The 16423-nt window shown below is 38.0% G+C and overlaps 1 protein-coding gene across 1 annotated transcript in view; it reads right to left on the bottom strand.

The window, feature by feature from the left end:
• Positions 1-16423, bottom strand: part of SORBS2 (sorbin and SH3 domain containing 2) — a 143745-nt gene that overhangs the window by 56550 nt on the left and 70772 nt on the right. Inside the window, exons 7-11 of the mRNA XM_054701028.1 lie at positions 13355-13493; positions 9482-9642; positions 3299-3365; positions 2553-2597; positions 301-490 (exon numbers count right to left, since the gene is read on the bottom strand). Of these exons, the coding sequence (XP_054557003.1) occupies positions 301-490; positions 2553-2597; positions 3299-3365; positions 9482-9642; positions 13355-13493 (602 nt within the window). The remainder of the gene's footprint in view (positions 1-300; positions 491-2552; positions 2598-3298; positions 3366-9481; positions 9643-13354; positions 13494-16423) is intronic.

Here is a 16423-nt window from a genome sequence, read left to right as displayed (position 1 = left end):
CCAAAGGGAGACCCTGTCAATTATTTTGAGTAACTTATCTTCTTCTATGAACTTATTTCTTAAAAAGTAGAGCTTGTGCCCCTGCAGCTTCAAGTCTAACTTAGATCATGACAAAATATGAACCATGAAAGTGCTTGCTCCTGTCTCAGGTGGGGAGGCCCATTTGGCTCACGTACTGACAATAAGCTTATGTAGAATCTCTCTCTGGGTAAGGGAAGCACTAATTCTTCTACTGACTGTCATGCAGACTTATTCTTATCCTAAAGGAAACAAAGGCAACTTTTGGGCAAAATGCCTTACTTTTCCGTTGAAGACCGATATCTGGGTTGAAGTGGAGGAACTGGAGGAGGAACATGTGGGGGCGGGACCGGGGAGGAGGCATCCTTAAAGACATCTGGGCCGTTGTCAGAGTGACTTTTGGACAGGGGTCTGTAGGTCTGGGTCTTCGCTGCAGGATGTGACTGAGCACTATAGGGTGAGTTGTACAGGCCTATCAAGAGGCAACATGACAAAGCAAAACAGAAGGAAGGAACATTTTAAAAGCGCAATAAATAGCCAGTGGTTATACCAAAATAAGCCTATTTTTGATGCATGCAAAAGATAGTCTGTTCTTTGAAATTTATTACCATTATCAATTTACTAATCATTAATATATTAATTCATTATTAATATATTCCATACACATGCATTGATTGCAGTAAATCTTCATCAATTATTTTGGAATTAGTAATAATTCAGACTGGTAGTAGGAATAAGCTTACAGGTACTCAGCATTATTCGCCTGGATAATATTAACTAATAACATAGTTATGGTTTCAGAGGAAGATTAAAAGTACTTAGCAGAACGGTTTCCAATTATGTCCTATTACTTTAATATCTCTGACTTACATTTGATTATTGACATGTAAATTGCAATCAAACAAAATATTGGGTAAGTTGTATATGTGCTATGCAAAACTAAGGAAACACACACCCTCACTAAACTTATCAGGCATCTGGGGAAATGACACAAGCAGAATTAGGATTGGAAATTATTTGCAACATATGATCAAGACCAAATGAGGAAAGCATATATTAGAAATTAAGGGATTTTGGAAGATGGTGATTGGTCAGGGAAGGTATGGAATAGATGGGGTTAGCGTGGACTGTGAAGGTTTAGTCTGGGAAAGAGAGTAGCACACACAGGTGACACAGGGAAAAGAAAGAGGCAGAAAGTGCATGACTTCAACTCCTGATGCAGGATTAGTAGAAGGGGAAAGGGCTAGTTGTAGTTACTTTGTCTACTGATTAAATGCTAAAACTCTCTAAAGGACTTTACAAGGTTATACGTAACAACTCTTCAAATTTACCGATGACTCATGGATACAAACTTCAATACTAAAAAATTATAAAATTCTGGATTGCCCACAACCCCAATCTTTTTGAATTAAATCTGTTTTCACTCATTGTTTCTCCTGAAGGTCCACACACATCACATGACAAAAAAGAGACAATGACTGCACTTCATGTCTTGCCTCAATTGTACAGACTTTGATCTTAGAGCTAAACACAGGCAGTGACCTGGGGGTACCTACCACCAGGATTAAAAACACCTTAGTGGGCCTCCTGCTGTCATGTAGAGGAGTGAGGAAAACCAGAGGTCTTGCAACTTGCTTACTTGTTCTACTTGCTCCCTCCCCTCCCCAAACATTTATTTTTTGAGAAAGGTTAAAGTATCTCTGACAGTTCAAGGGCCTAAGTGTTGGTCTTTTGGTGTCGGGATGGAGAGAAGCTCATGCGGTTCTGAGGAGAGGCTGGCAAGGGACCCCTAAGTGAGGCTGCAGCTGCTCAAGGGAAAGCGAGCAGTCTGAGTCTGGGGGAGCCTGCTCTAAAGAAAGAAAAAACTGACGCTGGGTCACAGTTCCGAGCCTGGGGCTGGGCAGTTAGCAGCCCCGCGTGGGACCCTCTGATGTGACACATAGGAGGAAACGATAATGGAAAGTTCTTTTTAGGGGGCCCTCACTCAGCCTGCAACCACCTCTCCAAACACCAATGCACTCAAAAACACACCGAATTGCCCAGAATTGAAGTCATTCCATTATGATCATTAGCAACTGGGTCAGAAAAGAGGGACTTTAAAAACTCCAACAATGAATGGTGGTATTTTGGAGTGAAAGCATGGACAAGTCACAGAATTCATCATTTGACTTGGGTTTTTTTTTTGTGTGTGAAGTGTCTGAAAGATCTTATGCAACTGTAATCAGTCTATTGATTAAAGGAGACCTTTATCATATTTTGTACCCCATGACAATATGTACTTTCACAGCTGTCCTTCGCTCTGGTTAAACATTCCTGAAGTGGGGAGCAAACTAACAGTGGGAATGAAGGAGATACAAGATTGTTAGTTCTCATTTCCAAGAGAAAAGCTCAATCCTTTCGTCATGCATGCTGGGAGAAAGGAAAAAGCATCCCCCTGAAAACATGTGCTCAGAGTGACAAAAAAGTGACCGCAAAGTTCTTCCAAGCATTACAGAGCATCCAATGGTCATTGCAAGCAAGGAAACCCATCCTACCTGCATTATAGGTATAAGGAGTATTATACATGTCTGTGTCATCATCTAGAAAATGAAACATAAATATTTTGGTAATACAGATTCAGTCACCATAACAAGGCACAACAAGACAGCAGAATTTGGAGAAACAACAGAAATTTGTTAGAAAAACAATGTTTTTGCCCTGTTCATAGTACTGTTTTTAAATTTCCAAATGTTACTTTTTTTTCTGGACTTTGCGCTTTGCCCTCTCTTGTCTGCATCCTATTTGCTTTGTGGTTCTCTTCATAGCATATGAGGTCTGTCCCTTAGCCCTACTTCCCCAGGCAACTGTCTCTTCTGGATCATTAATTTATTTTTGTAGGTGCTTAAAAGATCTCCTTTCAACTCTGTGAGATCTACCTATGCCCACTCTTGATAAGGAGCAGTCATGTGTGGACAGAGGAATAATGGGTCTGAGTGAGCTGACAAAACGCCACACAGATTGTCAATAGCGGAGGCCAAGGGCACAAGACCACCGCACCTGGTGCTCCTCCAAGATCCCCTCAAACAAGCTTCTCAGAACCTCAGAGGTGAGGCAGGAGTACAGGGTCTGTGATTTGAGGGGTGGTAAAAGGAGAAGAGGAGGAATATTGACAGGAAAGAGGGAAGGCTGTGAAGTTTGCCAAGGTCTTGACATTTTGTGTGAACAAAAACTGTATAAATGACAAGTGTACAATACATCCTTCAACCTACAAAGACTTGATTACAAAACGGAACATACTTACCAGGCTTGTGCACCATGTGAATTTGCTTAAACATTGTCTTATACCAGTCCTTCGGTCTGTCAACTGTCTATAAAAGAGAAGTTCCGATGGTTACAAAATTGGTTCCAAACATCACTCCTCTTTCTATGTTTTATCTTTTTTTTAAAAGATTTATTTATTTATACAAGAACTGGGGTACAGGCCAGAGGCGCAGGAGGGTGAAATTCACCAGAGACAGAGTGGGGAACAGAACAGACAGATGACTGAAGACACTGCTGAGGGGAGTAGCTGAGGAGAGCAGCGGGAGACACAGGAGAGGTCTGCCGCACCATGTGTATATCTCCCTGACTGGCTGGGAATCAAACCCTGTGCTGCAGAGGCTGCGGACAGATTCACAGAGATGCACTCAACCTGCTGCACCACCGGGGAGGCCCTGTTTTATCTTTTTAAACAGTGGATTTCTGTTCTGTGATACATTTTCTGATCTCTTACTATTCCATAATGACAGTATAGGTAATTTATTCAGTTTTCTATGTAGTTTATGAATATAACCCCTTATTTGAGTGAAGACTGAATTGATACATTAAGAGTGGTGATTTCATTTTTACCAAATCATACTTGTGTGCAGCACTAGGTACCTGCTATTTATGCAAACATATTTATATAAAATTCACAGAATAAGATGAATAGTGTTGCAATAGTTTAGGTTAACTTATTTAGATGCCAATTATCATCATCCTAAAAAAAATTTTAGTGAGTGTTCTATTCAGGACATTATTTTTAGAATTAACTAGGGAATATTTTTGACTCAAACTGTATTCTGATCAGCTTAGACTTAGGGAAATAGAAATTTGATATTTACTAGTCTATATGAAATACTGGATGTAGTAGACAATCCAGAGTCTTAGAGGATATCAAAATATGGATATTGTTTAAAAATTTAGCATAATAAAATATGTAACATTTGCTTTGCCAAATTGTAAGTTTCTTGAGAGCATAAGTTCCTTGTTTATGTTGCTGAGGCTTTTGACATGATCGAAATAGTGGGTTTAGTGGAAAGTTTAAATTAATGTCATATCAACCCAGGCTCAAATCTTTGTTCCTTTAACTGCTGTTTAATAATTCCTACCAATAAGAATTTGGGAAGGTTACAGGTAACCTTTTAGAACTGCAGTTTCCTCCTCTTTAAAATGAAATAATGATATCTATATTATAAGATATTATGGAAATAGATTTGAGGCAATATATACAGAAAGGCTGAAAACTGAGCAGAATATAAACATTTCCCAATAAATAATAATAGCATGGAATGACAAGTATTTATAGAATGATTAAATTTGGGTTTATTTGGATAGAACCCCATCTTATTGCATATCTATAAAACACTATTGTATACTTGTGAATGTAGACATACACTTTTATAATAATAACTAAAGATTTTGCTGGGCAAGATCTTTACCTCAACATTTCCAAGCTACTCAGGCAAGAAATTTGACCATTCTGTGCACAGTAACTAAATATACCAGATTTTCTGAGGCAGTTCTCTTGAGATAAAATATAAAAAATATTAGGACTGCCACAAAAATAGTATTGAGCTTGTGAGACTGCACTTTGGTTTAAATTCATATCCTAACCTTTCTCTCAGAAATATGGTCCTTGCATGTTTCATTTGGAATTTGTTTTGTGCTATATCTAAATTTACTTTGATGTCTAAGAATATATGATTGTGGTAATCACGACAGATATAGACTAACCATTAAGGGTTACTTGACTGTTGCAAATCATCTCTTCATTCTTTCTAGGCTCTTTGTTCAATGAAAAAATTGAGGGGCTTGCTAATTTGCATTATATTTAAACAGTGGGAGCTGGTGGGAACCGGGCCACAATGAAGGAGCAGAGCTATTATTTATTGGTGCAGCAAAGTAGTTGGATGTGGATCTTTAGGACACATTTGTTTTCATAAATGACTGATTTCTCTTTTTTAGTCTTATTTTCTTTACAGCATTCAGCAGGAGAAAATAAGATGTCACTTTATGCAAAAATGTTTTTCAACCATACCTGGATACAACCAATGACAACAAGGAAGCCGAATAAGTTACTTATATCACTGTATATGGCAATGTAACTTGACAGACAGGGTTTCTTTTCTTCACTTGCTGGAGGGCATATATTGGGCGGGTTTCAGTTGAGCCATCTGCTAGCTTTATATGGTGAGCCCAGAGATGCCAGAAATGCCCCGTTGGTTGGCAAAGGGGAATATGAAACTGGTAAGAGAGAATACTAAAACTCTCAGTCCCTTTCTAAAAGAAGTACGCTCAGCGTTTAAAGTTCCCTTTATAAATGTCATCAAGGAGATTGTTATGGCTAATACTGAGATTAAGTAAATCAAAGGCTACTCAAATGCGAGGAAATTTGCTTTTATACACATTCTTCAAAATAAACTTGCACGGACACTAACTACCAGTTATTGCTTAGCTATTTTCTATAACCTTGATGAAAGGCACCTGAATTTTCACCTTCCTACAATTTACAAAACACCAGAGCTCTGTTGATTTAACATGCAGAGGTCCCCCAAAAGGAAAAGATTCATAATCTCTATGCACCAGTTCTTTGTTCTTGTCGATTTGCAACTTCGGAAATCCTTAATGGTGTCATGTTTGAACTGGGAGAAAAGAATCTTGTATTTCACTTCACTAGCTGGCCCTAATTACACAATTTCATGGGATGGGAACCCTAGCGATGATTGTCATTGTGGTTAAGAGTGGCAGTGAGCTCCCTTCAGCAGTGTATTTCAGTAGATCTGCCTGTTCTGTGCCCCACTCTGTCTCTGGTGAATCCTCTCCCCACCCCTGCACCTCTGGCCTACACCCCAGTTCTTGTACACATAAATAAATAAAAATCTTTTTTTTTTATTAGAATAGAATGTCAACGAAAGGATAATACAGACATCCCAGGTCACATGAGAGATAGCAGACAGTGGAACAGCTGCTGTTCCTTCAGATAACTCAAAGGAACATTTTTTGACTCTTGGCTTTCTAGAGTTTCCAGGCTACTTTACAAAATTCTGCTTCCTTCGCATAAGCTGCTTGTCTAAAATGGTACTGCAGCACGGGACGTGGAGGTGGTGCTGCCTTTGGAGGATACACTGAGCAGAAAGCCGGGTGGAGCAATTTGAATCCAATCATCTTTATTTTCCAGACAAATGAGGAAGAAAAATAACCTTGGAAACTCTTGGCCTGCTGCGACTCAGAGACAGCCTGACTCAACATTTATAAACACAACTATACTTGGGGATGTGCTCTGCAAGGCTGAAAAATAGGAGATGGAGTAAGAGAGGAGTCTTTCCAGACCTTTGCAGAGTTCACCTTCTTTGTAAAGTTTTAAAAGTCTAAATAAGAGTATGGTTGTGCATAAAAATGATGGTTCCTTTTAAGGAACTTCTGGGTTGCTTATATTTTATAGAAGGGAAACTGATATTGAATATTTAATATATGTGCTTGATAGGCATATCTTAATATATTTTTTATTTGGAAGTAAACAACGTAAACATTTTAATATTACTTTAGCTTTAACCACACTTATTTCAGTTTTCTTCTTTGAAAAACTAACCAGTAAGGTCATCGATAATCAAGAAAATGTTGTCTTATGGATTTAAAAAATGAACCAGCTTTACTTGTTCATTTTTTATAGATCATTTATTGACTTAAAAACCCACCCAGAGGTCTCAGATAAAATCTTTTCAGACATAATCTGTACATAAAAGCAGGGTTTTTCTGATTTGCAAATGTACATGCCTCAAAAGCTCAATTAAAACCAACGACACCATTTTGTCTGACACTGTGTCCCTACATTATTAGGAAAGAATCTCATTTAATCATTTGAGTCAGAAACTTAAAAATGAAACAAACGACAAAACACCATCCCCAGAACATAAATGTTGTAAGATTAAGAACATGAGTCACAATCCCTGAACTTCTCTTGTCACTTAAATATGACAACAGAGATTTTGAGGACTTTATCACTAGTCACATTCATCATTCCCAGAATGTAATTAGTCAAAAACACCAGGGACTACTATCCAGCTTTGCTTTTGAGTACAGATTCCTGGAATATTTGATTTTAAATATTCTCTCTATTCATGGAACACATCCACCCCATTAATAAATGCAAATTCCAAGAGGGCAGGAAACCCCCATAATTAGCCTTTAGGTCATTTTCAGGGTTTCCAATCTGACCACGGCTTTTTGTTCTGCTCTCTTCCCCAGTTCTTTTCCTCTGGCCACTATTGTCTTGGTGTGCCCCCTTCCCCCACTTCTGAATTTCAGGGAAGCAGCTCTTGGCAACATCCCAGCCAATACCCAGTGGGTGTCACAGGCAAAGTGTGAGCAGCCAGAGCCCTACGCCTGCACCACCCCTCCCCCAGGTCACCTGCAAAGGTGCTGCGGCTCTCATGCTGTCCCTCAGTCTTCCTCAGCCTCCCGTGGCCAGCACAGACCTTCTCTTCAAGTGGACTTGGTCACAAGCAGCTGCCTGCCCAAGCTCCCTCTGCTACCGGAGCCTTGCCAGAAGGGGCTGCCCTGACGCACTGAGCTATGGCTTGGCAGAGCTTAAAGACTAAAAAAAAATCCAGACACTTTCACTTGTCATCCCCAGAGAGCTCTCAGCAGGCACAGCTGAAGAGGGACACCTCGACTGTGTGTTTTCCCTCGGTTTTGCCTTTCCATGACATTAACTGCCTCACTTCCATCATCTCCCCTCCCAGCCCTGAATTCACAGCTCCCCTCGCCAGGCGTTAATGCACATCCATTTCAAGAAACACACCACTGGGTTATTTGCAATGCACGTGGGAATTCAAGGCAGCTAAAGAATCCACATTTTCTCCTTCCTTCACTTTGCTCCTATGGCCCTAATGCTCCTGGAAAAAAGGTAAAAATAATGACACCATACAAAACAGACTTTTCTTAAAAAGAAAATGGGAAAATATCGTGTCATTATCTTCAGTCGACAGTTCCCTTTCTCTGCCACACACAGCACAATATTCATGAGGACTCCGATGGCACGGAGGGCAAGCCTCATTATATAAGACCCTAGGAATGCACAAAGCCATTGACAATTCAGCCTTTGTAGAGTCTGCACCGCCCCCCTCCCCAGTGCCTGTGCTGGTATTTCTTTTCTTTTTTATTTTCCTGTTGCGTTTTGCTCTTTTCTTTTTTTTTTTAATAAATTGCTAATTTCCTTTTTATTTTTAAAATAATATTAATTTTTAAAATTTTTTTACATTTGTTCATTTTTAAACAATATTTGCTTCCCCCACGCCCTCAGGTGGAGTCCCCATGGAGTTTCCTTCCCCAATGCACCTGTGCACCATCACCTCAGTCCCCTGTGCTCCTCCCTCCCTCCCTCTGATCCCTCTCCCGCCTCCTCCCCTACAGGATGTCTCTGATTTATAATTGTCCGTTTTTGCTTTGTTGTGTTTTGTGCTGTTACTATTTTTTTTACACTGATGTCTTATTTGGTTCCCCTATATTTCTGCTATAAGTGAAGGCATCTGATATTTTTCTTTTTCCTTCTGGCTTAATTCACTGAGCATAATTCCTTCTAGTTCCATCCATATTGCTGTGAATGGCATGAGTTTATCTTTTTTGATTGCTGAATAATATTCCATTGTGTATGTATACCATGTCTTCTTGATCCAGTCATCTATTTTTGGGCATTTGGGTTGTTTCCAGGTTTTATCTATTGTAAATAGTGCTGCAATAAACATAGGTGTACAGGTGTTCTTTTGAATCAATGTTTTTGTGTCCTTTGGGTAGATCCCTAGTAGACGTACAAAAACAAAATAAACAATCCAGTCAAGAAATGGGCAGAAGAACTCAAAAGACATTTCTCCAAAGAGGAAATGCAAATGGCCAACAGGCATATGAAAAAATGTTCAACATCCCTTATCATCAGGGAAATGCAAATCAAAACCACATTGAGATACCATCTTACACCAGTGAGAATGGCACATATCAAACAAGCAAAAGCAAATGTTGGTGAGGATGTGGAGAAAAAGGAACTCTCCTACATTGCTGGGGGGAGTGCAAACTGATGATCCAACCACTGTGGAAAGCTGTGTGGAGATTCCTCAGTCTACTAAAAATGGAGCTACCATACAACCCGGCAATTCCACCCCTAGGGATCTACCTTGCTGGTATTTCTTACCGTTCTAATGGCCGTGGGGATTCCAGATTCATCAACAGGCCCAATCCCTGGGTAATGTGGGGCTTTGATGACCGTCACTCTCTTCTCTTCCTCTGACGATCTGTACAGTGGTATTGAGCTGTCCAGGGACTGCACATGCTGAGGATATGTCTCTGTGGAGTCTATGGAGAAAAGTGTGGTGCAAAAGGCTTTATTTGATGCAGAAGTAATTATAAATGAATGGTGATTCTATTTATGCAACATAAAGCTATTTCCAGCACTATCTCTTTTACTCTTTACCTTAACTTTGAGTCACCCATTTTTACATGTACATTGAAAAGACACAAAAGTCCTCAACATTTTATGAAGAAAGGTGAGGGGAAGAAGAAATTTGTTGAACCTTGGGCCCTTGGACCTGAGGCAGCCACTATGTTGAGAAAACATTGTGCACACATTACCTCATCTTACCCTTCTGGTAATTGTGGGGTGGGGAAGATTCTATTTGTGGTTGAGGGGGCAGAAACTAAGACAAGTTTAGCAAACTTCTCTCATATCACAGCTTACATGATATTACATTTTTCCATATATGACATTAACATTACTTTAATTTTTATATTTACTATTATAAAATAAATTACATGCATATTATTTTTATATTTATATTAGGACAATAGATAGGACTATTGATATGATAGAGATTTCATAAAAATAAAGTTAAAGTGAAAATCACATTGAAAATATTCACATGCAGACATATGGATATTCACAAATTCACATGCAGGCTTATGGATAAATAAGTGGTTGCAAATTGTTAGCATTGGTTTTTATTTAAGCAGCCATGATGATGGTAACAGCTTTGCTTTTACTTTATCGTAACAAAACCCACAACATCCCACCTCTTAAGTGTAAAAATTGCCCTAATCAATATAGATTAGATGAGATTTCTTAGGTTCCTAGCTCCATGCCATCTGTATTAACTTTTAGCATAATTTCATCAGAAACAGAGATCACACATGTACTATATATTCCACAATTAATTCACAGATAGTTAAGAAAATAAACATTATCATTCATCTGGTACAACTGAAAATATGTCTTCCTATTTTTCTCCAATCAGCTTTGAAATATCAATGACCAAGAATGATTCTTTGCCATGGCTTGTCAGATGAGTCATTAGTAAATTCTCTTTTTATGTGGCTATGGGAGAATCCTGATATTTGAGGGTAGTATTGATTGATTATACTCCCTTCCCCTACAAATGATATAAATCTCAAAATAAATGACTATGCTTATAGAAAATTTATATAAACCTTTACAAATAAAATTTTAGAATACTGAATTCATTATAAGGTAAGAGATAAGATCTCTGTAAGCTAGTATCTTATAAGCTTTATAACTGCTGTTACTATTATATTTTTTATTTTCAAATTTGCTCATATCACAGTAGAAAAGCACTTTAAATCCAATGAAGAATGGAAAAGATAGGAATAAAACTGCTTTATATGCTATTCTTTGTAAAAGAAGCAGCTTTTTTAAAGCAACAGAAAATTAAGAAACAATGTGATATTAGACTATAGTTTTCCATTTAATTTCAAAAAATGGGCACCATGACCCTAATATTTCTTTCAAACAACAAATATCTTTGAGCACCTAGTAGGTGCAAAGTGTCAGTCCAAGTAACAGTAGCAACTCTGTCTTCACACCTTGCTCATAAGATACTACAAAGATACTACTGAGAGCTCACATAAAACAGTTTAGCCTTTTCCTTTATTATCCTCTTATATGGTTTGTAGCTCTCATTTTTTGCAGTCTTTTGTCTTCAACTAAACATCAAGTTTCTCCAGGGTGGAACAGATTTATACATTCTCAGGACTTACCTCAGCATTAGCCAAATGGAATTTGTTCAATATTTATATAGGGAATTTCATTCTATGTAGTACAGTTTATATGTAAAATCTACCTATTGATAACTTTTAATGTAAAAAGTCTGTCTAAACTCAAGCATTTATCTGCTTTGTTTGGTAGGGTGGGAGGGAGAAATGTGTTCATGATGACAGGCAATATGGACAGGGAGTCAGAATTTGATAATTATTTGGGAAAATGTTATGGCTAGAATAATTTCTAGATCATTTATAATATTACTAGAATCATTTATTATAAATGTGTGATCCTGCATAGCTCCACACAAAATGTAGATATAATACACTCCCATTACACTACTTTACTGTAGACTGTTTGTGTAAGGGTGACACTTTGGCACAAGGAAGTTCTACTCCCTTCTACTCAAAAGGACAGCACTGTAAGATTCATAGATGATCCCCAGAGCAGCATTAGAGAAGACAAAAGTATATTTAGATTTTTCTTTAATGAGTCTCCTGGCTACATTTAAGTCATCTAGTTATAGAGGTTTGTTTGACCAGACACGGTGGTTTCACAATGTACATGCGGGAAGTGGGCATAAGATGTTCCTGGGTAAATTAATGGCATCCTGCTCTTTCAATACAAAGTGGTGTTTGGAAGAGGTGCTGCCTGGTGTCAGAGGATAACAGGAGATAAAATCCTACATTCCGGTTTCTTTCTCTGTGGGTGGGTGGGGTAGCCAGAGGAGTCGTCCTCTCCTGCCCTCCTGAGAGCTGTGCTGTGGTCGGCCTTGCTCTTTGGCGGTGCTTGTTTCTCACTGTCCTGAAAACTTTTAGTTGCTCACTATCAGGGAAACTTTTTCAGTTGAAATTCACATGATAGGTTGATTTGTTGTTTTGCTAATATTTTGTGTTTTTCTTTTACATTTTTTAAAACTAAGAAATATTCATTATATTATTTGCTAAACTGTCCTAATGCATTGTGCCACATAAAAATGCTCCTATTATGAGCCTCCCTGGTGGCACAGGGGTTAAGTCTCAGTGCTATCAAGCTATAGCCAACCACCGTGGCACAAGTTCGATCCCCAGACAGGGAGATAACCCACATGGTTCAGCAGACCTCTTCTGTCTTGCCTGCTGCTCCCCTGAGCAATGTATTTCAGTAGATCTGCCTGTTCTGCTCCCCTCTCTATCTCTGGTGAATCCTCTCACCCCACACCCCACACCTCTGGGCTACACCTCAGTTCTTATATGTGTAAATAAATAAAATACATTTAATTTTTTTTCTATAATTATGTAGCTCAGCCTCTTACCAGGAGGCTTCAAAGAGTGCATGAGCCCCGTGAAAGTTGTTGCTGAAAATTTTTTTTATGACTGCTCAAATTTTCATTATTTTTTGTTCTGGAGGTGAGTTACAGCTTTCTTCTAATTGTTAATTTCCAAAGGATTAAGAACTCTATAAGACTATGGAACTGTCCATTAAAGGAACGCACATCCCTAGCTGAGGGTCTTATAGCCTTAGTTTGAATAGTAGTTAACTACTTTGGGAAGCAAAAGTTTTATTATTTACTACTTAGTGATGCAATGCCTCCTCTGGTTAGGCTGCCTCAATGGCTAAAACAGTTCCTTATATCAAAAGAATTTTCTGCAATGAAACTCTTCAATCAAAGAAGGGGCTGTCCTGAACATGGTGGCATTGATGGAAATGCACCATGTGAATATCCTGGTGGTGAGAACACTCCACTGACCCACTAGCCATCTTCTCTCTCTTCCTACCCCACCTCCTCCATCACCTAACCTTTCCAGACTCAGCTGCAGAAGCACTCATCATCTTTCATCTTTGATAACTGGGTGCCTATTGTCTCCCCTACCCCGAACTGCTCCTCTAGGATAAGGTCATTAATAGTAATATGTTAATGTTCCTGCATCCTCTTTTTTTTTTTTTTTAGAAAATTACTTTGATACTTAATATTTTGCTCAGTGGCTCAGACCTGCAATATTGAAACTGCCATGAAATGACTATCAAATGACTTACCAAGTGACCGGCCATGATGCATGGTAAGGCTGGAATTGAATGAACCCGGTAGAGAGTAAGCGGATGGGGAAAACGGCCTTTGATAGTAACTCATTGGACTCACAGCAACTCCAGAGTTTCCATTCACTGTTATCTGGCTCTGAGAGAAGTGCAAAGACATCCAGTTATATCTTGGAGTCCCTGGTGAGCACCATTCCTTCATGTGACAGCAAAAGACTTCTGTTCACATGACAGTAATGAACTGTCAAATTCCTTTTTACTTTGCAAACTAATGTCTGCAAGGACAGGGCACATTATTCCCCCCAGTGTCTTCTCTATCTCCTTTTATTTCTAAAGATCATTTCCCCAAATGTCAGAGGGCACAGGAGGTGAGTAGGAAGAATGGAAGCAGCTGACCTGTGGGCACACCCCTCTGCCAGAGGAGATGCCCAAAGGTATCAGGAGGAGTCAGTATAAATAAATTTTCTCTTAAAACCATGGCTTAAGTGGACAGAGCACTGTCACACTACTCTGCACATGAGCTTCAAAATGATGGTCTGTGACCTGAGGAAAGGGATTGGTTCTTAGCCTTAGATGGGGATATCCTTGAGCGTTTCCAGGGAAAGGTGACTCATGCAAGGAACACAATTGTTGGGATTTTCACGTCACAAAGCAATCTATTCTTGGAGAATGAATACCTGGCAAAGCATTCCAAGATATGTGAAACCACTGGCTTCTCCCTATTCCAATCTCATTTAGCACGCCCAGCCTCTGTTTGGTTTTTTAATATTGTTTTTGATTGACTTATATCTGAGTGTCTTATACCCTCCCCCATAGTATTTCATGCTTCTTATTGGAGATGTTCATATATATACTTTTTCAATATATATATCGTTTGTAACATAGCAACCTGGTACTAATAACATAGTAGATATTCGATAGATACATATTCTAATTGAATTGAATCAGCTTAGCTCAAAAATTGAGCTCACCACTATTAAGCAAGCTTATCTCTCCAAAACACAGCCCTGAGAATTGTAGAGATTACATATTACATGCAAATGAGACAAAACATTAGTAAGAGCACTCAGTTAAAAGGATTGTGCAGATGCATATACACAAACACACGTATGTAAAGAACTATATTGTGAGCTTTCTCTAAATTTAAATTAAAAATCTATTTAGCAAAGTTGAAACACAGATGGAAAATTAACTTCATATTTCTGTAATTTTTCACTTTAAAGTAGTTGTTTTTAAATGGCCTAGAATAAAAATAATTTCATTACTTTATAGCCTAAAGTCAACAAACATTTCATTACAGTGACTGTGCTTTATTGATTAAGTACTTTTCTAGTTGTTACAGAAATCACTCTTATGTCTTAAGCAGCTGTATCTTGAGGTCTTCTCTCTGAAGAGCACAGGACATTCAAATAAATGTAAGGCTCTGGCCTACACAAATGTTTCAGAGTCTTTATGTGCCTTTGATGGGTTATTTGAGAATATTTTTGCAGCCTTAAACAAGTTAAGTTTGGTTGAACTTTGTAAATATAATTTTAATATTGTTGTTATAACATGTTAAAAGCAGGAAAAGTCACATTAAAAGCCATCACATTACTAGTTCACTAAACTTAGGAAAGTTGCCCTGAATCCAATTTTGATCATTGCCATAATATTGATTAGGGATTAAAAAAAGAAATACTGTAAATAGAATTCATCATGTTAAGACAATTTGAAATTTACTAATAAAATAATATCATGAAAACCTATGTGAAACTCAAGCTGCTCTTTGATTTTAATTTCAGTTACATATAGCTCCAGTTATGCCTACAGCTATATGTATATCTCTCAGGCTACTGGAGAGTCTTAAAAATGGAAAGACAAATAGTTTAGTACATAAATTCATACAGCATCCCCTTTTTGTATTTCTGATTAAGGGTCTTAACATTTGTTAAAATTCTGTGCTGGCTGAGTTCCTGGCACCAGAGGTAGGGGAGGGAATCTGGGTGATGGTAACCTCGGAAAGCGAGACTCTTTGTGTAGCCAGTCACTAAATGGAACATCTCAGGGCAAAGTTTTATACCCATCCATTGAATGAATACCAAAACCTGTCAAAAGTACCATTAAGCATATAATGAAGATACTAAAAAACATCTTTTTTCTCCCGTAACTGCAGTATCTTGGAAAACACATGGCTTATACTATTTTCCCTTTTGTGAAATTTGCAGATTTATACAGTGGTACACTATAAAAACTATGCAGCAAACAAAAATTTTACCTAGGAATTCCATTATAAAATCAATCAGAAGAATTTTTTTAATTTCATTAGGAAATCAATTTTAGAAAAAATTACCCATGATTTACCTAAAGTTATGTGTTTTTCACATTGAAGCCACTGTCTATCTATTATATGCAACTGAAAAATCTGTGCTGTAAAATTTGGAAGCATGTTAGCCATTCATAAATCATTTATTAGGGACAGCTCATCATATAGACATATTTAAATGATATAATATACATGGGGAATTTTTATGTATTGCTCTACATGCAAAATAAACTATTCACATATACAATAATAACATGTTCAAAAATTTCTACACTGGAATGACAAAAAAATCACAGGGCTAAATTCCTATAATGTAGATTAAGATTGTTTACATCCTTCACTCCTATTAAGACAGATGAGTTAAACAGTTAGTGACAGGAGAGCAAGAAGTAGCATTATGCTGTTAGTATTCACACATGTGAGAAACGAGGCTGTATTAACTATTCACACAGGACATATGACTCTCTAAGGCACTGTTACCTACCAGGATTTAATACTAGGTTAAAATTTTTGAACAGTTTTAGATTTTCCATCCTATCTAATCATCATAATATACATGTGCATATCTATTATCTATATTTCTGAGATACCCTATTAAGGCAAGCCCACAATACAGTGTAACTGTAACTGTCTCTAAAATGAATGAGGAGAATTAATTTTCAGTCCCAAGTAGGCATTTGAGGATGACTGTAATGGATTTCCTTGATGGGCAACATAGAATCAGTTTACTAATCAACACCTAGGCGAATAAAAATGCCCTGCAACAA

This window comes from Talpa occidentalis, unplaced genomic scaffold (assembly GCF_014898055.3).
Source record: "Talpa occidentalis isolate TD23 unplaced genomic scaffold, MPIMG_talOcc4v2.1 talOcc4.4, whole genome shotgun sequence".
NCBI classification, from domain to species: Eukaryota; Metazoa; Chordata; class Mammalia; order Eulipotyphla; family Talpidae; genus Talpa; species Talpa occidentalis.
This window is presented reverse-complemented; position numbering and strand designations above follow the sequence as displayed.